Source organism: Mirounga angustirostris, unplaced genomic scaffold (genome assembly GCF_029215605.1).
Source record: "Mirounga angustirostris isolate CCGP_5_RB_7025 unplaced genomic scaffold, mMirAng1.0.hap1 SCAF_4, whole genome shotgun sequence".
In the NCBI taxonomy this organism is placed as follows: Eukaryota; Metazoa; Chordata; class Mammalia; order Carnivora; family Phocidae; genus Mirounga; species Mirounga angustirostris.
The window spans coordinates 103798933-103822413 of NW_026991712.1; the positions used below are offsets into that span (position 1 = coordinate 103798933).

At 34.3% G+C, this 23481-nt stretch overlaps 1 protein-coding gene across 6 annotated transcripts in view; it reads right to left on the minus strand.

Annotated features, from left to right (window-relative positions):
* RNPC3 (RNA binding region (RNP1, RRM) containing 3) overlaps positions 1-23481 on the minus strand; it is a 36299-nt gene that overhangs the window by 9416 nt on the left and 3402 nt on the right. For 2 of the 6 annotated variants that reach the window (XR_010410806.1, XR_010410807.1), the window contains exons 3-15: positions 19475-19593; positions 18791-18874; positions 18063-18174; positions 16925-16993; positions 15239-15381; positions 11509-11634; positions 10328-10479; positions 7024-7185; positions 5876-5970; positions 5728-5786; positions 3714-3846; positions 2729-2800; positions 155-229 (exon numbers count right to left, since the gene is read on the minus strand). Coding sequence is in view for 2 of the 6 variants with exons in the window: in XM_045897081.3 (XP_045753037.1) it covers positions 2741-2800; positions 3714-3846; positions 5728-5786; positions 5876-5970; positions 7024-7185; positions 10328-10479; positions 11509-11634; positions 15239-15381; positions 16925-16993; positions 18063-18174; positions 18791-18874; positions 19475-19593 (1314 nt within the window). In the remaining 4 variants the exon portion in view is untranslated. Of the gene's footprint in view, positions 1-17; positions 230-1003; positions 1710-2728; positions 2801-3713; positions 3847-5727; positions 5787-5875; positions 5971-7023; positions 7186-10327; positions 10480-11508; positions 11635-15238; positions 15382-16924; positions 16994-18062; positions 18175-18790; positions 18875-19474; positions 19594-23481 lie in introns of those variants that run through there. The other 4 variants (XR_010410808.1, XR_006794422.3, XM_045897081.3 and 1 more) reach the window with 4 other exon arrangements.

Here is a 23481-nt window from a genome sequence, read left to right on the forward strand (position 1 = left end):
TAAAAAAATTAAGAACATTATTTTATTGGAAAGAAAATAATTTATTATATATGAGGAAGATGATTAAAATACATGTAATATATCTCCAATAAACTGATTTAAATGCATATAGATTTAATTTTTAAATATACTTTAAAAGCTGTTAGTTACGCACAGTTCCATAGTCCAGGTGTCAATTTCTTCTCCTTAAAGTTGGAAAGCAGTTGGAAGACATGGAATCAGAAGGAACCTAAAACATCATAAGAGTTCATTAAAAATAATTATGATTATAAAACAGCTCATTAGCTTTTAGTTATTTTAAAACACATTCATATTTAGAAAATTAGTGAATCATGTCAGTACTACAAATTTTTAATTGTCTAAATAAACAGCTTATATAGAAACTGTGATTTATAACATTAAACATTTTAACTGTCTACAAAAAACAGCAACTTCAATATCTAATTTTTTGTACTCTTGAATGATAATAATTATTAACAGAATTTTGAATTGCTTTCCTAGTACTAGCAAGAGCAGGATTTGCAAAACATGCAGAGGCTCCAATTCTTGATTTTCCTACTTACAGAAGGTTGGATGGCTAGGTTGGTATAAGCACCTAACCATTTTAATCTAACAAATTAGTATCCAAACTGGTCAGTCCTTGAACTACTAAAGATACCTTTTCAAATTAGATTCTTGGTCCCATTCCCAGAAATTCTGATTTATTAGTTTTAGGAGAGAGTCCAGGAATCTTTAAATGTAAAAATCCTTCCTCAGTGGTTCTCAACCTTGGTCACACATTAGGAGGTTTGAAAAATTCCAGTATCTGTGCTGTGCGCCAGTCCAATTAAATCAAAATGGGGAGAAACCCTGACATCAGTACATTTTAGCCTTTTTTTTCCTTCATCAGATTTTTTTAAGTTTCCCAGGTGATTCCAAAATGTGGCCAAGATTAAGAACCACTGTTTTAGGTAATTCTGGTTTATCAACCAGTCTGGAAACCACTGTTACTACATATACCTACCAGATTGTTTCTTTTCACTTAAGGTGCTACCCTGAGTCAACATTATGTCTTCTTCCCTCTGTTCCTCTTTTCTCATTCCTTTTGTTTAGAGAAAGAAAGAGGAAAAAAAAAATACTTCTACTTGCTATCTATCTCAAAGGAAGTATCAATAATAAAACCTCAGATATGAAGTCTGCTACTCTTGGAATTTACAAAGAAATTCAGGTATTTTAATTTTCAATATATATACTTTTTTAAAAGAAAAAAAATCCTTTCCCCAAATTTTACAATACGTTATATAGAACACCTAAACCAGATACATCATAAAACAGAAAGCATATGTTATTGAATTAGGTTTAGGAAATACATAAATATAAGAAACAAGACTAAATTCTGTGTTGAAGCAGATGCATACATTCTCCAAGTAAATAAGTTGACCTGATTCACTAACTTTCCCTAGAAAAATTACATAACCTCAGGAACAGCATAGAAAATTCAGCAACAGATCTAAAAAACACGTAAGTGATTTGTCCAATCAACATTGGTAATTTTAGAAATATCTCATTTGAATAAATTAGAAAAAAAACTATTGCTTAATCCGAATCAATGCGTAGGGGAGGGACAAAACATTTCTAGGAAAACAGAAAACACTGCCCCAAAAAGGATACAACAAGAAAGGATACACTTTGTATGACAGTAATACAGCAGTATTTACGCAGGAATGCTTCTAAAGAAGAACAGCAGAATGCAGTTTAATTTTTTTTCTCAGTTCTCACATTAGATTTATAAATAAATGATTTTTTTAAACACACACTGAAAATTGTTAATTTTTAACCGTTCCACTAAGGTATTTGTAAGAATTCTGACTACATCAGTATAGATACTTCATAAAATTCAAATATTCAAGGCATTTCACAAAAGGAATAAACATTAAAATTTTCCCTTAGTTATATGATTTTTTCAGCTTAACACCAGTAAAGCTGACTGAGTTAACTTCATGTTCTTCCAAATATAAAGGCAGAAAGATTTAAAATAGAACACAAAGAATATATTTCCACTCAGGTTTCTTAAATCAATAGAACACAAACTTTGAAGTTTAAAATGGTTAATTCTATCATTTTTATTCATTAAATTACTTAAGTATGCATTAAAATTACTTGTTTGAAAGGCAAAAGATTTCATTCCACAAAAAAATATGTAAATACTTCTGTGACATGGCAATCAGTAACGCAAATTCTTAGGTCCCATTAAGAGTGACCAACTGGTCTTGGCTTGGTGGACACTTTCCCGGTCTGAGCACAGGAATACTGGCATGGTAGATTATACAAGGATCCTACTCCAGGCCTACTGAATCAGAAACTCTGGATGAGGGTGAAGGAAGCCTAGCTGTTTTATCAGCCCTTCAGGTGACTGTAATACATGTTCAAGTTTAGGAACCACTGCTTTCCTATAGGTTGAAAAGTTTTAAGACAAAGACATATTCCCCTCATAAATTCATTCTCCAAACTTAATTTTACATACACTTGGGCTTTATTCTGTAGTTAAAATTTTGAAATTTATTGGGAATTAACTGCACAGACAATGACACACACAGAGTGATAGAGACATGGATGGATAGATGGATCAACTGATCAATTATCCTTTAAAAACCTTAGGAGATACCTGAATTATCACTCTAGAAGGCTTTTATACTTCATTTTATCTCAAGAAAGTCTTGTTCTTTTATTATGTTATATCCACACTTACCTTCATTAATTTTTAACACTTCCTTTTTCCTTCTTTAGAATCTTGTTTTGGTCTAGCAGATCGAGCAAACTGCTAATATTTAAAAATTAAGGTTTCTTTCACAAACAGGACAGTAGTCTTCTCTAAATAATTACTAAGAACTTCCTAATGTAGGGCAGGAGTACAGTTTTTAAAAATGTATCTCTTGTACTTGTCTTCCTACTCTCAGCTATTTGTCAAATATTTTTTTTATTTTTGAGTGCATCCTACCAGCTGCCCATGATTTGCAGAAGTAAAAAATTTACCTTTTCTTTATAATTATTTTTTACATCTGGACCTTCACTCCATCTATCCCACTGATTTCTAGTTTGCAAACTGCATTAACTACTAAAAGCAGAATGTTTAATCAATATTTTGGTTGTTAAAATTTTCAAATAGAAATATGAATTGTAATATCTATAATAAAACATAAAAGAGTAAAACTACAATGAATCATTTTTTTAATGACTCCAAGTGTATTTGTAGATACTGTAGTGTTTTAGGCTTGCCTAAAAATGTTATTTCTGACCTGTATAAATGAAATGTTTAGACATGGCTAAATTATAATAACCTCATGCTACTGAGGTTCCTTTATTTTCCAATAAAAATCTAACTACCCATATGACTCAGCTAAGTATGTTTATAACTGAGTAAGCTAGAATACCAGTTGTTGAGATTTCTAAAGGATAACTTAAAAATTAGTTTCAAGGGGTGCCTGGGTGGCTCAGTAAGTTAAGTGTCTGCCTTCGGCTCAGGTCATGATCCCAGAGTCCTGGAATCAAGCCCTGCATCGGGCTCCCTGCTCAGCAGAGAGCCTGCTTCTCCCTCTCACTTTGCCCCCACCCCGGTTCTGTTTGTGCTCTATCTCAAATAAATAAATAAAATCTTAAAAAAAAAAAAAATTAGTTTCAAGTATACCCTTCTACTGAAAAACACACTGTCTTTGGAATAGATTATTTAAGGATACAACCACCATAGGTTTTCCAAAAAGAACATATCCATTAGCTTCCTTTAAGGCTTTTGCTGCTGCTTTTTCATTTGGAAGTCCAATGAAAGCTTGTCCTTTCATGCGACCTTCTTTCATCAAACGTATATCAAACCTAGGAAGAAAAAGCGGTTTTGATTTGAAGAATATCAAACAATTTTGATCACGGGAATAGAAATGGGTTGAACATTTAAAATGTTTGCCATTTCAGAGTAAAAATGACTATACTGTCTGATTAGAACATTACTCGGACTTTCTAAAATTATGTTTTGTATACTGTTCTAATTGATTCAAAGTAAGTTTGATAATAAATTTATATATATCCTTCTAAAGCTCTGTTAAGTGTACTTATGTAAGTTAAAAATTATAATACTAGGAACTCTAAAAACAAACTTAAATTTTTATTTCCTATCTCTATGTTTAAAAAATTTCATACAGCCAACTCAATACTATCTATTCAAGTGACAAAAAAACAACTATATAACCAAGAACAGAAAGGCTCAGGAACCACAGAAAAGTGACACAGAACTTCAGAGTAGGATATGACCTTATTGATCTAGTCAAAATCATCATTTTATAGGTGACGTCTACAGAGAATGCATGACTTCTTCAAAGTCATAAAGACAGCTAAAATTAGAGTAGAAACACAAACCAGATTTTTTATTCCCAAGTGTAATGTTCTATTATTCCATAACATGTTCATTTTTCAACATTTTTGGGAAAACGATATTCAAAAATCAGAAAAACCAGACCATAATTTACAACTAAAGTACTTCCTACAACTGCAATAGTCTATACAGAGCATTAAAAAATGCAGTGACTTTTTAAATTCACACAATTACTCCCACGAAAAGCAATTATTAATTTATCATTTTGATGTATATAGCTTTTTCCATATAGAATTATTTTCCCCCTCAAATTTTAATTACAGCAACACTAAAAATAGAGGAATGTATACAAATATTTATGTACATGAAACATTTCATACATATATATTTTTTTCTGTTTCTTATAATCATGATTCAAAGGTAGCAACAAGAAAAAGGACTAGTATTTTGCATGCATAGCAAAAGAAACTTTTGGTATACTGGTAAGAAAAGATATCTGCCACTAATGAGTATAAATAGGCCAGATAAGACATCAAAATATTAAAATAAAACTTAGTTCCAGTTATCCTCCATATTACCTCCACTCAAAGTCTTATCTCTTTACCTTTTCTACTTTTCCCTACTTCTAACTTATGTGGCCGAGGGTCTTACCTACTTTGGAGCTAACTAATTATGGCATTTTAAAGAATGAAATTCTAACTCGAAACATTAGCTTTTATATCATTTACAAATCCTATCCCCCTTTTGCTCTCACAAAATTGGGAGCCTTGCTTAATGCAGACTAATTAAAAGAAGGGAAGCTACTGCCAAGTTTAAGAATCTGAAAAATTCTGCCGGACTGCTACATATACTCCTGAATGAGTCATCAATGCAGTTGTTTTCAAAGTGTAGTCTTTGGACCAGTAGCTTTGGCATCATCCATGAGCTTTTTAGAAATACAAATTCATAGGCCCTACCTCAACCTCGATGGACCCAGGAAACGCTTTTACTAAGCTCTTCAGGTGATTCTTATACAGGTTAAAGTTTGAGAATCCCTGCTTTAGAACTGGGGATTAAGGCTGGAATTTATGCTGTTTGTATACTGGAACTCAGTCATAAATATTAGTGTGTGTATTGTTTAGGCCTGCTTACATGCTACAAAGATAGAACTGAGTAGCTCCAACAGACACTGTATGGCCTGTAATAAAATAAAAATATAAAATGTTTCTATCTGCCCATTTATGAAGAATTCTGCCGACTACTGCTTTAGACATCTAAAAATTAGGCAACATAAGAGCATTTCTTCCTATAATGTTTATCTCTATAGGGAAAGTGCTGGGATTAAAAAAAAGGGCTAATTTGTAACAGATAAAAACAAAACATAATTTGAGAATATGACTCCCACTTACATTATCCGTTGTGTTTCTGAGGAAAAGTCAACATATCTCCCAAAAATAAATTTAAGGTCCTAGAATTTTAATAAGAAAAAGACAAGTAAGAAGGTTCAGGGGGAAAAAAAGATAAAACAATAAAGTCAATTTACAAATTTCTATTTACCTTTTCTTGAACATGTTTAGCTAAATTCTTTACATAAATTCTACAGTTCGGTTCACCAGGTTCGTAACTTCTGAAAACTGAAAGTGTTTCCATTTCTTATTAAAAGCAAAACAAAAGGAGGACATACATACATTAGGATATTTTCATTACTTTTCTCAAAGAAAAACTATAAAAACATTCAAATACAAGTGTTAAATAGACAGAACAAGCATTATGAAAATGTCAGAACCATAACCATTAATAGCAATGTTCTTAATAAAATACTCATTAAAAATCTGAATTGATAATATGAAAATAAGCTTAAAAATTTCAGGCCATCTAAAATAACTAAAACTTGTCCAATAAAATATCTACTACTGAAGCTCCTTTATGATAAAGCTACCTTATTAAAAAAAGATTGAAGCAAATAAATAGGTTATCAATCACTTTTGTCATTGTCTTGCTTTAAGTCAGTTTCCCAAACCACCAGGCACCAACACAGTCAGATGTAAGAACGAATTACTCAAACCTAATCAAGTAATTCATGCAAACTGTGGCTTCTACCACTACTCCTAGTATCAATAATCAGTTCCTGACAACAGATGTTCTATGCAAAAATGCTAGTTGGAAGTTTATTTCCCATTATTATGGGAAATATTGTAACATGCTACATGTAATCTAAAACCCCTAAATAATTCCCTAAAATGTACTAAAAGCAGGAAAAATTCTTTAGAAGAAAACTATCATGTTAGGATATAAAATCCTTAAACACAGACATTTAATTACCAAATAACTGAAACTTTTTTTTTTTTTTTTTAAACAACTGCTTTGCATGCATCTCAAACACAGAATTGTAATGATATATCCACTGTATTTGGAATACAAAACTCCAGACCATGGGCCCCTTAATTTTTTTAAAATGTTATATAAAAAGTTTTAGGAATGAAAACAAAAATATTTTTTCCATAGATAGACTGAAAACACTGTATCGAGAGATACTTTCCTCCCTACAAAATATGGGTATTAAAACCAAAAGCAGTGATTAAAAACATTAACTGGGAAGATGTTTTGATATATATCCTTTAATTAAGGTAAAGAACATGAAGAGATTTGTTGTTTCTGACACATCAAAGACATAGAATAGGCACTGGTTTATTTCATGAAATTACCTTCTCTAGAAATTCTGCCTTTTTCCAACTCCCTTCTAGAAATACATTCTGATGGCATTTCATCACAGTCCTCTTTAATCTCTTCTGTGATGTTCAAATTAGGTTTAGGGAAGATTTTTCCAAATCCTACATTGGGTGCATCACCTCCAGGAGCAGGTAAATCTAAAAGTTAACATTAACATCAGCCATTAAAAATTCCTACCCTTCAAAACAGGTTTTGTTTTCCATTTTTAAAGATATCTTTTGGCACTAAAACTCTTAAGTGTTTTTCTCAATTCTTTAGAACAGGGGTAGGCAAACTTTTTCTGTAAAGGTTCAAATAGCAAGTATTTTAGGCGTTGCAGGCCATATGGTTCCTGTCATGGCTATTAAACTCTGCCACTGTAACATGAGAACAGCCAGACAATAGCTAAGCAGCCAAATGGTTGCTTGGTGGGTCTACTTACAGGGTCTGCAAAGTGGAAAGAAAATGAATTCATTTTCAACGTATTTAGTCTGAGGTGCCAGAGGGGCACCTCGAAAATGTAAAATGTATTGGGCAAGATAGGCAGAATGTGTGTTGGGGGGGGTCAATAATAAGTATTCTGTTTAACCTATCCACTTTGAACTATTAATAATTATATGAAATAAATCTGTAGTTCATTAAATAAACTACATAATTATCAAAGGCATTCCGTAATGGAATGTGCTCATTCAAGATTATTCATACAGTGGGTTTGAAGACTTCATAGTGCTACACCAGAATATTATGAAACAGCATTCAATCTTCAATCTTATCAAAGATGATTAAAAGATTAAGATCAGCATATATGCTGAAATCATAAGACAAATGGAAATTTGAGGATACCAAAAAGCTTCATTAAGCCTTTCCCCACCCTCCCACCAAAAAGAAGTCAATTCTACTCTTAGAACCTATAAGAAGTGAAGAAAAACAAGTATTCACACTCAAGAAATTACTCAATTAGGAAAATTCAAAAACACCACAAATTTTTAATTTCAGATAGCAACATAATGGATTTCATTTACAAAACATGAATTTTAGCTTCAGCAAAAATTAAACTGGCACAGTAAGGATAGGGTTAAATATTCACTAGAAAAATTCTAGTCATACTACCAAAAAACAAGCAAAAAACTAAAAAGCTATGAAAATGATGCAAAGAATATGCTAAACTTAGAATTATAAAAAGTTTCTTTATAATGTTGAAAAACTGTTGTACAAACAGATCTCCTGTGGCCTGAAAGTATCAATAGAGAAAAACTTAAGACTGCTTCTCCTGTTACTTCAACGTTACTAATTAACACTGATGTAGAATGGGAGGACTGTCATCCTCTCATACTGGTCTACACCCTTGAGTAAATTAAGCTTAAAAAAGTAAAAATTTGTGTCTGGGTGACTAACATGAAATAAGAGAGAAAAATATACAGAAAGAAAAATAGAAGTATTGAAACAAAAAAGCTATCTGTGCCCTACCTACTGTTCACTTTTTCAACAAACAATAGCAGCTAATTTTTAGACATTTGCACCATGCCAAGCATTTTATTTTACTTGGATCATCTTGTTTGTTTCTCACAGCCAATATTTATCAACTGCTCTTCTGTCATAGGCACTGTGCTCTGGGGCAGGGGTTCTGCACATGCTGCCTCTCTGGTGGAGACTATGATCCAATGGCTGACCCAAGCCCACCCCTAATGCCAGCAGGGCCAGGACAAGAGAACAAATGGAAGCCTCATACCATACACTGAAATACTGTAAAGTTACAAATCAAGTTTAACTGTTAAATATGTTCTATTCTCCTTAATAATAATAATAATAAAAGCAACTATCTGAAAAGGCAATGCCTTCTCACTAATCTTGGAAAAGACAGGAATTAAAATCAGTTTTTCCCAAATAATGCAATATATGTTAAGAAAAAAAAAGAAGAAGAAGAAGAAGAAGGTAGCGGGAAGGGAAGAATGAAGCGGGGGAAATCGGAGGGGTGGACGAACCATGAGAGACGATGGACTCTGAAAAACAAACTGAGGGTTCTAGAGGGGAGGGGGGTGGGAGGATGGGATGGCCTGGTGGTGGGTATTGAGGAGGGCACGTTCTGCATGGAGCACTGGGTGTTATGCACAAACAATGAATCATGGAACACTTCATCTAGAACTAATGATGTAACGTATGGGGATTAACATAAGAATAAAAAAAATGTAAAAAAAAAAAATCAGTTTTTCCACTCACTACATTTGCAAAACTTACTGGAACTCTGATCGCATATTCACACAAATGCTCAAAGATACATGTGCAAAATGTATGTTCCAGTAGTTTCTCAGATAGTAAAAAAACAGGAACAACCTCAACTTCTATCAACAGAGCATGATTAAAGATTCATACAACTGTACTATGTAGTATTATGCAGCCATAAAAAAAAAAAAAGGTATGTATTTTTATGTTGATACAGTAAGCTACTCCCACTAGACTTTAAACTCCTGAAGATCAGAGACCACATCTAGCTTATCCTTTAGTGCCTAGCATAGAGCCTGCTAGGCTGTATGCTTTCAGTAAGTCAATATTAAGTCAATGGCAAACACTACATAAAACATGATGCCCATTTAAAACAAGAGGAGAAAATGTGTTTACACGTGTATAGGATAAGGTCTGGAAGAATAGCTATATTCCTAATTATTAACAATGGTAGTGAGATAGGGGACAGTGGGGTTTGAGGTGGTAAAATTTTTTAAATTTTTACTTTATATGCTCCTGTTTTGATTACCTTTTCTGTAAGTTTGTATTATTTATGAAATTAAAATTAAGGAACAAAGGAATGCCATTATATCAAATTAATGCCTACAATAAACAGAATATCTGTAATTTTAATAAATTGTCTTTTAAACTTAAGAACAGTATCTTAGTAATTAATCTTCCATGTCTTTTGGATAAAAAAATATTTACATGAAATCTACAATACACGTAACAGTCACACTGCTTGTTTCCTAATCAGTAATTCAAATATACTAATAAAACCACAGAACATCACAACTAACAATGAAAAAATAAGTCAGTAGAACTGTTTTATTGTATTTTTCATGTAAACATCAGCAAAAACAAGACTCAATTTCACCCTAAAGTTAATTACTAGCAAAAGGCAACAGTAATGGTTTCATCATTAAGCATTAATTTTAGTTAATGAAAAAGTTCAAAATGGATAATATTCCATGACATTAAGGAAGGTTTAACTGCATATTTTAAACATTTAATTCTAACACAAAAAGCAGAATGAGAAGAATTTTTACACAGCATATTAAAGAACTAGAATGTGCTTACCATAATTTTGTTCTTCACGATTTTGTTCTTTTTCTAGATCTTTCTTAAATGCAGATGGCATGTCAGTAGATATATGAAATTCAATTTTCTTAATACCTACAGGTTGTGGTTGGTCAAATACATCTGAAGGTAACAGCACTGGATGTAAACTGCTGTTTATAAATAGTCACAGTATTACTTGGCAATTGCAAATAAAATCCTAAGTAAAACATTATTCCCATTTACCTTAAATTTAACACTGACAAAGCACTCACAATACCATAGGCATTGCACAAAATAACTTACATTTAATACTTCAATAAATCCTAACAAATTTGCTAATATGGATACTATTAAATTACTAGTTAAATAAGGAGACTGAGATTAAGGGATATCACTCATTAAATGACAGAGACAGTACTTGGGGACTACTGATTCCAAACTTAAAGATATTTACCAATATGCAAAGACATTCATTCTATTTTTAATATAAGCATTTTTATGTTCTGAATTCTACATACATAAATAAAGCTATGCTATCCAACAGAATTGCCACTAGCCACATGTGTCCTAATGAGCACGTGAAATATTGCTGCCCAAATTAAAATATAAATATATAAAATACACAACACACTATGACAACTTTGTATTAATTATATGCTGAAATAAAATATTTTGGATATAATGGGTTAAATAAAATATATTATCAAAATTAATTTCATCAGCTTTTTAATCCTTTCATGTGGCTACTGGAAAACTGAATTTGGTTCACGTTATTTATCTTTAATTGTTCAGTGCTGCGATAGAGATTAAAAGCATGCGATGTGGTATCAAGACATACGTAGGTGAGAACCATACATCGGTGAGAAAGATACATCATATTTATACTTAATGTGAAATTAAAAAAAAAAAAACAGATTAGGACTTATTCCTTCAAAAAGGAAAAAAGATTTCTAACAAACTCCTTTCTCAATTTTTGAAGTTACTTACAAGTTCAAGGGAAATTTACATTGTAGAATAGCTAAATGAAATTAAAATTGCAATTAATGTTAATTTTATGTGATTAATATATTAAAATATATAGAATCCCACGGCAAACAGGCAGGTAAAATGTCTACCGTAATTGTTTATAAATGACATGGTTTAAGCAAGTAGACAAAGTACACAGAAAACCCTTATTTCATAATCCAAAACAAAATTACCTATGTGGAGCAGATGAAGGTGTTTTCAATATATCCTTTATTTTTTGCTTTTTTCTCACATGGTGCTGCTTTGTTGTTTTTGGCCTTTTGGGCTGAAGATTTGCTAGTTCCATTAGTTTGGTCATTCTACATTACGAAAAGAGGAAGTAAAGAATTCTTCATGTACAAGCATGTAATATAAACTATAAATTATACATGTTATATTATAAATTATGATCTATATAGAAGTATAGTTTCTAAGCCATCAATTAAGATAATTTAAAATAAGCTCAAGTTCCTAAATTTCCTTGGCCAACTTTCATCTTACTTTAAAGGAACTGAGAATTTGAGAGAGAGAGAGAGAGAGTGTGTGTGTGTGTGTGTTTGTGTATGCACACGCACAAGCAGGAGGAGGGGCAGAGGGACAGGGAGAGAGAGAATCTTAAGCAGCCTCCCTGCTGAGCATGGAGCCCAATTCAGGGCTATCTCTCAACCCTGAGATCATGCATGTCATGAGCAGAAATCAAGAGTCGGATGCTCAACTGACTGAGCCATCCAGGTGCCCCTCAATTTACCTTTTAAAGATATGTTTTATTATGAAAATTATTAGTTGTCCAAATAAAATGGCTGCACTTGATGCCAGAAAGTTGAACAGGATACAGTAATACAACCTATGTAACTTTATTCCTTTTTTTGACTAATATTCAAAAAGACCTTATAAATACAGTGTAATTATTTTAATTCTTATTCTAATTAAAGAGTCTAAACTGAAGTTATTTTTATTTTAAAGCATTTTCAAAATCATTGCACATGAATCATTTTATCAACAAGATAACTTACTTGAGAACAAAGTTTTCAATACTATCTTTGAAGTGGCTTTTTATAAGAAACTATCAAGCTGTGATAATTGATACATTGTACCTAGTTTATCTTCATTATGAGTGTAATATTTCAAATAGATCCTGTCCGGGCATTTTTGTATCTTCCACAGAATCAGACACAGTGTTTCCAGAGCAGAAGTTCACAATCACTAGTCACAGCTCTATTTCTACAGTTACATTTGTGAAATTTGAAAGCAAAATAAACATGCACACAAATTGCAAGAAAGGAGAATGTGGTTAAAATAAGCTTTAAACCAAGTAAAGAAAAATGTAATAAACACATGCTATACATTTGTAAAGCCTCTTAACAATCAAGGTTTGCCCAAAATTTTATGAATAAATCCAGTTATATAAAACATGTTTCTATTCACAAATTGCTCACCCAAAATAGACTAAGCCTCTCAACATTGCCAGGCATAAATTAGGTAATCAATAATACTTGCTAAATAAATAGTATGGTTTTGTTTTTGTTTACATTTCCCAAAGATAGAAAAGCATGAAACATTGTTTTTGCAAAGACTTTATTCTCATTACTCAAGATGAATTACTTGCAGAATTCCTCACTACATCCCTAAATAGAAACCAGAATAAAAAAAAAAACAAAAGGGCGTCTGGGTGGCTCAGTTGGTTAAGCGACTGCCTTCGGCTCAGGTCATGATCCTGGAGTCCCGGGATCGAGTCCCGCATCGGGCTCCCTGCTCGGCGGGGAGTCTGCTTCTCCCTCTGACCCTCCTCCCTCTCATGCTCTCTGTCTCAAATAAATAAATAAAATCTTTAAAAAAAAAAAAAAAAAAAAAGGTTTTGGCCAGCCTGCATAAAGCATTCCTGAAATTACTACCTCTATTTTATAAAGAAAGTAAAATGTACATAGGTTATGTAATGAACCCAACGCAACACTTTATACCGTTCTTTATTTGGCAACAAGTTAATCTATCAAGAACTGCCAGCCTTCCTAAATGTCTCTATTCAAGACACCCCATTCACCCCATTTTTGTAGTTTTGGCTCCACCTACATTTTTAACTCTTTCTCTAGAAAGAATGCATATTGAGAGAGTACTTAAGTTAACATTGACTCAATAATAGTCATATTGTTGTTGATTATTTGTAAATATTGCCTGGAGTCTCTACTTGGTTTTTGTTTTTTTTTTTTTAAGGTTTTTATTTATTTTTTTGACAGTGAGACAAAGCAAGAGAGGGAACATAAGCAGGGAGAGTGGGAGAGGAAAAAGCAGGCTTCCCACTGGGCAGGGAGCTAGATACAGGGCTCGATCCCAGGACTCTGGGATCATAACCTGAGCCGAAGGCAGATGCTTAACAACGGAGCCACCAGGTGCCCCTCTACTTGGATTTTGACTCATGTCAACCCCTCCTGTATCTGACTTCTGTACACAGTTACCTAAGATTCTCATCATTTGGGGCACCTGGCTGGCTCAGTTGGAGCATGTGACTCTTGACCTTGGGGTTGTGAGTTCGAGCCCCACACTGGGTCTAGCAATTACTTAAAATAAAAAAACTTAAAAAAATAAATAAATAAAATAAAAAATTCCCATCATATGCCCATAGTGGTCTTCTAGGCTAGAGGTTGGCAAATTACTGCCCTGGGACCAAATTCAGCCAGCTGCCTCTTCCTGTAATCAGAAAGTTTTGCTGAAATACAGCCACATCCACTCCTTTAGGTATTGTCTGTGACTGCTTTCCTACTACAACAGAACTCTTAGCCCTATACAGAAAATGTTTAGCAATTCCTGTTCTAGGCTATGCTGTGGATTATACACCTGAACATTAACCATTTACTGCTTTTCACCAGAATCTTTAAATAAAAGGTATGTAGGTTGTCAAGAACAACCAATTAAAAAAAAAAAAAAAATTCATCTGCATTAGTTACTACAAATTGGTCTGTATAAAATCCCACAGAAATGCTCTAGAAATTTATTCTGAGAATAAAATTCAGGGGAATACGCTGAAAAAAATACAAAGACAATCCATTCTTATTCTTGTTATTCAAGATAGTTAAAGTTTTATGAAGTCTCCACAAAGAATTAGTGAATAATGAATCAATGCCCCTCCGGGGAAGTCAGGATTGGGTTCCTGCAAGCCTATACTCTTAGCATTTCACCAACTGATCAATACACACCTTGTTTCATGTGTGTTTTTGTTTAAGGACACCTTATTTTATATATAGTTGATTCACTAACATTGAATTTACAGTCAACAGCACTATAATTCAACCCTGAACAAGGCTTATCTAACAGGTTTTCTCCATTAGGAACATCACAGCCTTCTTGATTTTGGAAACATTAGACAGCACCTCAACGCTATGCTTGGGGACCAATTTAAACAGCAAAATCACCAACAAACATCATAAAAAATGTGAAAGGCTTGGTATTAAATAGACCACAAAAAGGATACTTGTTTACAGTATTGGAGATGAAGTAAGAAGACAGCATGTCACCCTGTTCTACCTCATCTAGGAATGTGCACGTCAAGCAACTCAAATTTTTCACCATTCTGTGCATGCCCACATTGGCAAAAGACCATACAAGCACTGTAAGTATTGATTTGGGGATTACAAATAAATTTTAGCATGTGGGGATATTCTCAAATACATGATCCACAAATAACAAGGATCAACTGCACTTCATAATACTATAATCATTGATCTAAAGAATTACTCATAATCCAGAAACTTTTCCTTAGGTCTCAGATCTTAATCTATACCTATTATATATGCTTGAGGGGTTGGGGAGTTGGGGACAAATTTTAATGACCCCAAATTATGAAGAATTATAGGTAAAATTTAAGAAGAGCAAAAGAATCTGTCTCATATTCTGTTCTTAAAATCTAAACAAATATTATTTGATATTACAAACCTTTGTCGGTCTTCATCATCACTGCTTTCATATTCTGATTCTATACTTGATAATTCCTCATCCTCATCTGGCAAAGGAGGTTCCTCTGGTGGCTGAGGAGATGCAGGTGGAAGAGGTGCATGTAATGGCATATAATCTTCATACTAATTAAGAGAAAAACGGTAATCATATGGTAATCTATGATATTTATAGAACAGAAAAAACATTTCCATTCAGGTACATTATTCTCATCTCTCTCCGTCATGATATTCTTTTACACGTTCAACACAAATTGAGGGAACACCTGCTACAGAAGACTGCTAGTTGATCACAAAACTTGTTTCTTCTTCCTTGGCACCTAGCTGGAGTAAATTTCCAAACCTCCTTTACAGTTGGATTTAATCATGTAACTGAGTTTTAGCCAACAGAATGCTAGCATAAAAAAAAATCCACCCATAATCATCTCTTCCTTCTTGATCTGCAGGATGTATGGTAATGCCCTCATTGATCTGGGAATGCACATAGTGAAGACAAGTGAAATTTCTGAATGACCAGAATAGAACATGATTCTGCCCTACTTTTGGAATACACTTGACCATGTACAAGATATAACTTATGCTGGTTAAGTGACTAAGATTTGAGTTTTATGTTAATAGCAGTTAGCTTATCTTCAAAGATATTCCTGTAATGTGCTAGACATTGAAGTGCTGGGATTACAAAGGAAAATTATGAAGCTAATAGTATATACATTAGAAAAGCAGCCAATATGCAATAGACAACAAAAAAGCAAATTTTCTATTTAAATGTTAGGACTCAAAATAATTTCTCATTGCTATTATCTAAACAAGTACTAAGTACTGTAACAAAATAGTAACTAGAATGATTCAATAGCAGACATAGACTAAGTTACAGATAGATTTGCACAGTAAATTTGAATAAAAATTATTAGCAACCTTTCTTCTCTTCTGCAAATGAAGCTCTATATGCAATAACACCAGAACAATGGAAATTTTACATAATTTTGTTAAGTGCAATTATTTTATAAAATGGCAGAACATTCTGGGTCAAAGGATTGAACAACACTGGCAGAAATGAGGGCCTCTATTACCAAAAGCATCTTTCACATTCTGACTTTCTCCTACTCATAGTTCTCCACTTAACTCTTACTAGCATATTAACTTTATATTTGTCCCTTAATTTCAATGCACATTAGAAGTTAGTGGCGCAATATTTGTGAAGGTTAGCCTCAATAATCCCACCTCAGGAAGAGAAGTTGTAATCTTCAAAATTCTTTTTTAAAAAAAAAAAAAAAAAGATTTATTTATTGAGACGGTCTGGGTGGCTCAGTTGGTTAAGCATTTGCCTTCAGCTCAGGTCATGATCCCAGGGTCCTGGGATTGAGTCACGCATTGGGCTCCTTGCTCAGCGGGAAGCCTACTTCTTCTTCTGCCTGCCGCTCCCCCTGCTTGTGCTCTCCCTATCTATCTCTCTGACATATAAATAAATAAGAGATTTATTTATTTATTTATTTAAGGGGACAGAGGGAGAGGGAGTCTTAAACAGACTGCACTGAGCACAGAGCCCAATGAATGGCTCGATCCCATGACCCTGAGATCACGACCCCAGCTGAAACCAAGAGTCAGATATTCAACCAACTGCACCACCCAGGTGCCCCATGAATCTTTAAAATTCTAAGATATTTCTTACCATGGGAGGTCGTGCAGTAATTGGTCCAAAAGGTGTGGGCAAATTCATTTTATTCATAAGATGAAGCACCTTAAAGGAGCAAAACATGGAAAATCACATAGTAAAATGATAATTCAACTCATATCTTGTATTTTATGTACTTTAAAACTTTGCAGTAACATTCCTGATTTAGTGCAAAGGCTGGCCACTTCTTGCTTTATCCCAGAATAGGGCTATTACCAGCCACTGATATATCTCAGATTACCCTTCCTAATATGTATGTCAATTCTACAAATACTCATTATTCTCATTATTAAAAATACCATGTTCTTGCAGTAAGTGCTACCAAAATGTTATATATTTCCCCAATTACTGCGGAATTATGAAACAAAAAGTACATTAAGAAAATATCTATAATTTGTACTTAAAAGTATCGTACTACTGTCAATACTTTCAAGCATTTGCTGAGGGATCCACTATGTTTTTTCCTTTAAGAAACAATCTCCATTAAAGGTATATGCTCAAGTAACAAAAATTACCAGAAGTTATATTTCCCAAATTATCTTATGCTTATTAGCATTAATATTAAACACATTAATAAGTTTAAGCCATAGTCTATAAAAACCTTCACTTGAATGTAGTAGTATTTCATTACATTTTGCAATGGACTTAATCGCCACCCACATACATATACTAAATCCTAACCCTCAATGTGATGGTTTCAGGAGGTAGGGTCTTTGGGAAGTAATTAGGTCATAAGGGTAGATGTCCATGAATGAGATTAGTGTTCCTTATAAAAAGGACCCCCAGAAAGCTCTCTCTCCTTTTTTCGCTAGGTGAAGATACAAAGAGAAAATAGCCATTTGCAACCCAGGAGAGGGCCCTTACCAGAACTTAACCCTGCTGGCACCCTAATCTCGGAGTTCCAATCTCCAGCACTGTGAGAAATAATTTTCTGTTGTTTATAAGCCACCCAGTCTATGGTACTTAGTTACAGCAGCCCAAACTGAGAAGACACCTTTAAATAACTGTAATATCACTGCCTGTTAGAATTAGTCTGATTAATGCTATTACGAAAAGTATAAAAAGTAGCATGGAAAATAACTTATCAAGTTATTCAAGCATATATTTTGGGAAAGTTAAGTTGCATTCTACTTACCTGTACATAGAACTTAGGAACACTTGCCAAAGCATTTACTATGTTTGCTAGGATTGTACTTGAAGGTGGTGGGTACATATACTTGAGGCATGAATTCAGAGGAAATGTCAGCCTAAAAAATATATTTAAAATGCTTATCATCTTTTAGTAAGTTTCGTATCAATAATGCATTTTTAGGTAACCTGATGAAGTACATAATTGCTCAAATAATTCAGTACTTTCAGATTCACCCTGTTCCTTATAATCCCAAATAAGTACATTTAAGAAGAAATTTGCTTTGGGGTGCCTGGGTGGCTCAGCTGGTTAAGTGTCTGCCTTTGGCTCAGGTCATGATCTCAGGGTCGTTCTGAATGACTTTTGGGCCAGTGGGCTCCCTTGCTTAGCGGCATCCCCTCCGCACCGCCCCTCCTCCCTGCTCATGCTCATGCGTATGCTCTCTCTCAAATAAATAAAATCTTTAAAAAAGGAAAAAAAGGAAATCTGTTTTTTGATTGCACTAAAGAAAAATAAGGTATTTCTTACCAGAGCTTATTTTATAGCTCTTAACATTTTAATGGACCCAAATTCAGTGACAAACTCTAATAGCTCAACATGTTTAACCAACATATTGACTTGACACAATGCTTTAAAATCTCTTATTTGTAACACACACACACACACACACACACACACACACACTCAGAACAACAAAACCAAAAAACAACAAAACACAAACAAAAAACACTAACCCATGGTTTGGTGCAATTCCATTTTCTATGGTTAAACAACCAAGTTCTTTCTTTTCTTTATCATCTTCCACAGGGTCATCAGATCTACAAAATACAGAATCAAAGTTGATTTTATCTTTAGAAATAGAGTAAAAAATTGAGGGTTTGTTAAAACTCAGACTGCTGGGCCTTATATTCCCCTTCCCAACCCCCAAATTTCAAATTCAGTAGGATTAGGGTAAGGCCCAAGAATCTGTATTCCAATCAAGATCCTAGATGATGCCACTGGCCCAAGGACTACTCTGAGAACCACTAGTGCAAGGCAAATTTGTAAAGGTTTTATAACTACAAAGAGTTACTGCTGGGAACCAAATACCAGTCTTTTAATTTCAAAGGCCATGCCTATCCACGGCACCCTGCTATCTGTAATACAACAAGGATTTTTATACTAGTTATGTTCCTCCACTTAAAGCTGATGCTTTTCACCCCACCCTCTTCCCACTTCACACTGATTAGTTCTCAATATTAAATCAACACTCAGATTCCTAATGCACAATAAGAACAAAAATAAATGTACTGGATTCAAGAGACATGTATCATTTATTATGTCAAATTATTTACTTGCTAGTCTGAAAACAACCCAACAGCAATACAATTGATTAAAAAACACTTTAAAATGTTAGGAAAACCTAACGATCTACATACCTTTTCTTTTTTTCAGGGTCTGAAGGGGGACACGGGGAATGAACTCGATCTTGCTCTTTTGCAAATTCAACAACTAAGGTATGACCTAAAAGTTTCAGCTGATGTAGTCTTGTCAATGCCTTCAGTTGGAAAAACAAGAGTAGAATATTTGATAATTGCATCAAAAGTTGTTTATTAGAGAACATCTCCAAATAGTTTATACACGATCTTTGTGAATGCTGCTAATATTTCCCTGGCTATTTCTTACCCATTTCCAATCTCAGGGTGCTTAGTCTTTGTCATTTATTAAGAGACTGCTTCCTATCACTTAGTAAAACCAAAATCTCGTTAAATCCAAATCTCCTTATACCTAGGCAGCTGAAAATGGTTAGAAAACAAACATAATCAGCCTTGACTCACTTTAAACTCATGACCACAACCGCAAATCTCGGGGTGAAACTTGATGCCATACTTATCACATTTTTAGTTCATTTTTTCTACTAATCTCTAAGACACTATTTTGTACTTTCTCCTTGCTCCTCAACCTCACAACATTCCTTTCCCATTCTTTTAGGCTAGGACTTTGCTTCCTACTTTGGGAAAACCGAAACAACCAGATGAGAACTTCAAATTCCCACCATAACTCCTATCTACCAGCTAATGAATCAATGCTATAAGGTATTAATTACCCATGTTTTTATTTAAATCCAGTTACTTGACTTGTATACTAAATCCCACTCTCTCATCTACTCAACAGTCTCTCTTCTACTCTGTATGGGGAGTGTCCTTAACTACATTGCTAATTTTCTGTCCTGTACTGAATCATCCATATTAGCACACAAATATACTTCTACTTCTCCCATCCTAATTTGTTCTTAATTCATCTATTAATCCCACTTTACTCCCCTCCCCCCCCTCTTTAATTACAGCTGCAGTAAAACTCCTTAAGAATTATTTATCTAAGCCAGGGTGCCTGGGTGGCTAAGTCTGTTAAGCAGCTGCCTTTGGCTCAGGTCATGATCCCAGGGTCCTGGGATGGAGCCACGCCCTGGGCTCCCTGCTAGATGGGAGCCTGTTTCTCCCTCGCCACTGCTTGTGCTCTCCTGCATGCGCGCGCACTCTCTCTCTCTCTCAAATAAATAAAATATAAAAAAAAAAAAAATTATCTAAGCCCTTTACCTACAACTCCTCTCCTCCCATCCAGTCTCCAACTCAAAGACAACAAATTCTGTACTGCCAAGCCAATGGTCTACTTTAAGTCTTCATTTTATTGCATTTAACACAGCTGATCACTCCCTCCTTGATACATGTTCTTCACTTGATGTTGAAACATCATACTTGAAAAAAAAAAAAAAAAATCCTACTCTCCTGTAGTTTTCTTCCTAGCTCACTGGTTTCTACTCCTTAATCTCTTGGCTTGTGCCTTTTCAACTCAAAATGTTGGCATACTCCAGAGTTTTATTATTGGTCCTCTTTCTAGCTACTATCTTAGTGATCTAATCACCATCCTAAATTTAAATTCCATCGCTATGCTAATAATTCCCCAATTTATAACCTCAGCCCAAGCCTGTTCCGAAGTCCAAGAAAACATATCCAAACTACCAGACAACTCTCCTTAAGTGTCTAACAAATATCTCAAAATTGACACTTCAGAAATTGAACCACTGATATTCTATCCTCATCCCCCCAAATGTTTTCTATGTGGAGCCTTTCACATTTCAGTTGATGATAACCCCATTTTTCCACTTACTCATATCAAAAATATTGGAATCATCTGTAAGACTTCTTACCCACGTTACATATCCAAGCCATCAAGAAATTTTGTTTGCTTCTACGTTCAAAATATATCCAGAATCTAACCACTTCTTACCGCCTTGGTCCGAACAGCTATCATCTTTGAGCTAAATTACCACCATAACCTGTTTACAGATTTCCCTGTTTTACTCTTCCTGCCTCCCATTTTAAAGATGTAAGTTAGATTATGTTACTGCTTTGCTCAAAATACTCCAACAGCTCCCCATTTTACTCAGAGTAAAATCCAGGATCTTTAGAGTATCTACATGATATGGCATCTAGTTCTTCTCTAACCTTAAATTCTAATTACATCCCCCTCATTCTGTCTGCTTCAGCCATTCTAGTTTACTTGAACATGACAGGCATTCTCCTACACCAGTGCCTTTTCCAGCCATTACTCTGACTGGAATGTACCTTCCCCAGATATTCCCTTAGCTAATTCACCTCCTTCAAATTATTACTCAAATATGACCCTAATCATCTTAACTGCAACCATCCCCATCTCGCACTCTTGATCGTATTGCTTTTTTTCCTTTTTATTCCATAGCATTTATCATTTTCTAAAATATTAATTAAGTTTATTATTTACAATCTGCCTCCCCTTTTGAGAATATGAGCCCCAATGAGGACATTAAGTCTTTATTTCCTTATTTTTTTATTCTTATTTTTTTAAAGATTTTATTTATTTGAGAGAGAGAATGAGATAGAGAGAGCACATGAGAGGGGGGAGGGTCAGAGGGAGAAGCAGACTCCCTGCTGAGCAGGGAGCCGGATGCGGGACTCGATCCCGGGACTCCAGGATCATGACCTGAGCCGAAGGCAGTCGCTTAACCAACTGAGCCACCCAGGCGCCCCTCCTTATTTTTTTTTTTTTTAAAGATTTTTTATTTACTTGACAGAGACAGACACAGCAAGAGAGGAAACACAAGCAGGCGGAGTGGGAGAGGGAGAAGCAAGTTTCCTGCTGAGCAGGGAGCCCGATGGGGGAACTCGATCCCAGGACCTGAGCCGAAGGCAGACACTTAATGACTGAGCCACCCAGTCGCCCTATTTCCTTTTTTTTTTTGGTAAATATTTTATTCACTGATTTATCCCAAGACTAAAGCAGCATCTACCACATTGTAAGCATGAAATATTTTTGAACAAATAGACCTGTAAGCCTTAATTAGGACTACAATTTTATTTTACCATCTTTATGCATCCTTACTTGACTCTTTCATTTTCAAATGTTTTCAATAATTTTCAAGTCCCTAAATCAATTCTAAACCTCTTCATTATCAGTGAACCTTTGACTGTCTGAAATGCAGGGCATCTAAGCTCAATTGCTTCAACTTTCTTCTTGGCAAAATGGGTATCACACCTATTCTCCTCAAGGATATACAGTTGTTCACTTTTAATGTTAACTAATTTCCCCATCTCACTCAGCTACTTACTCTATTCTTAAACATTTCTCTACCCTTGTTTTTTAAAAATCTATCAGTCACGTACACTGTAGCCTAAAAGCCATACCGATGCTATTATCTTCTCATTCCTTCTCTACTACAAATGTTTCCCAAAGACATTGACTGGCTCCACATCCTCATCTCTAAGTTGATCTTGACCATAAAACAATGCGGGTTTCATTACCGTGTTTTATTTATAATACCTTACGCCATATTTACAAGAAGCTTTTCTGAGAAAAAAAAATCCTATACATTAAAAAATACATATAATGTGAAGTCTTCTATAATCCCACCTTGACAGAAAGACATTTATTAACAATTTAGTGTACAGCTTTGCCACATTTTTTTCCCTATGCAGGACCATATGTACTATTGGATTTCCAAAAATCCAACGTTACATCTCATACCTAATGTCTGCCAACTTTATTCATGTACTCTATCTAGGCCACATTCCTTACTAATATATATTCATTTTACCTTATTCTTTGACAGTAGTCCAGCCTACCAATATACTATAAGGTGTCCTTTCCTCCTATTGATGAGAATTTGGGTGATTTCTATTGTTTCATAATAAAAAAACCCTTTACTGATTAAGACTATTCATTCCTCATTTTGTGTCATCACAGGATCTCATCTTCTTAAAACTCTCTTCTCTTTGCAACAAAGAAAGATAATTTCTTTTCTAGTTCTACTTCCTTTTTAACTTCTCCCTCCCATTCTCCTTTCCTGGCTTGTACTTTCCTCTGGGCAACCATATCCATTCACCTGATTCAAGAAACTCCATTTTTGACC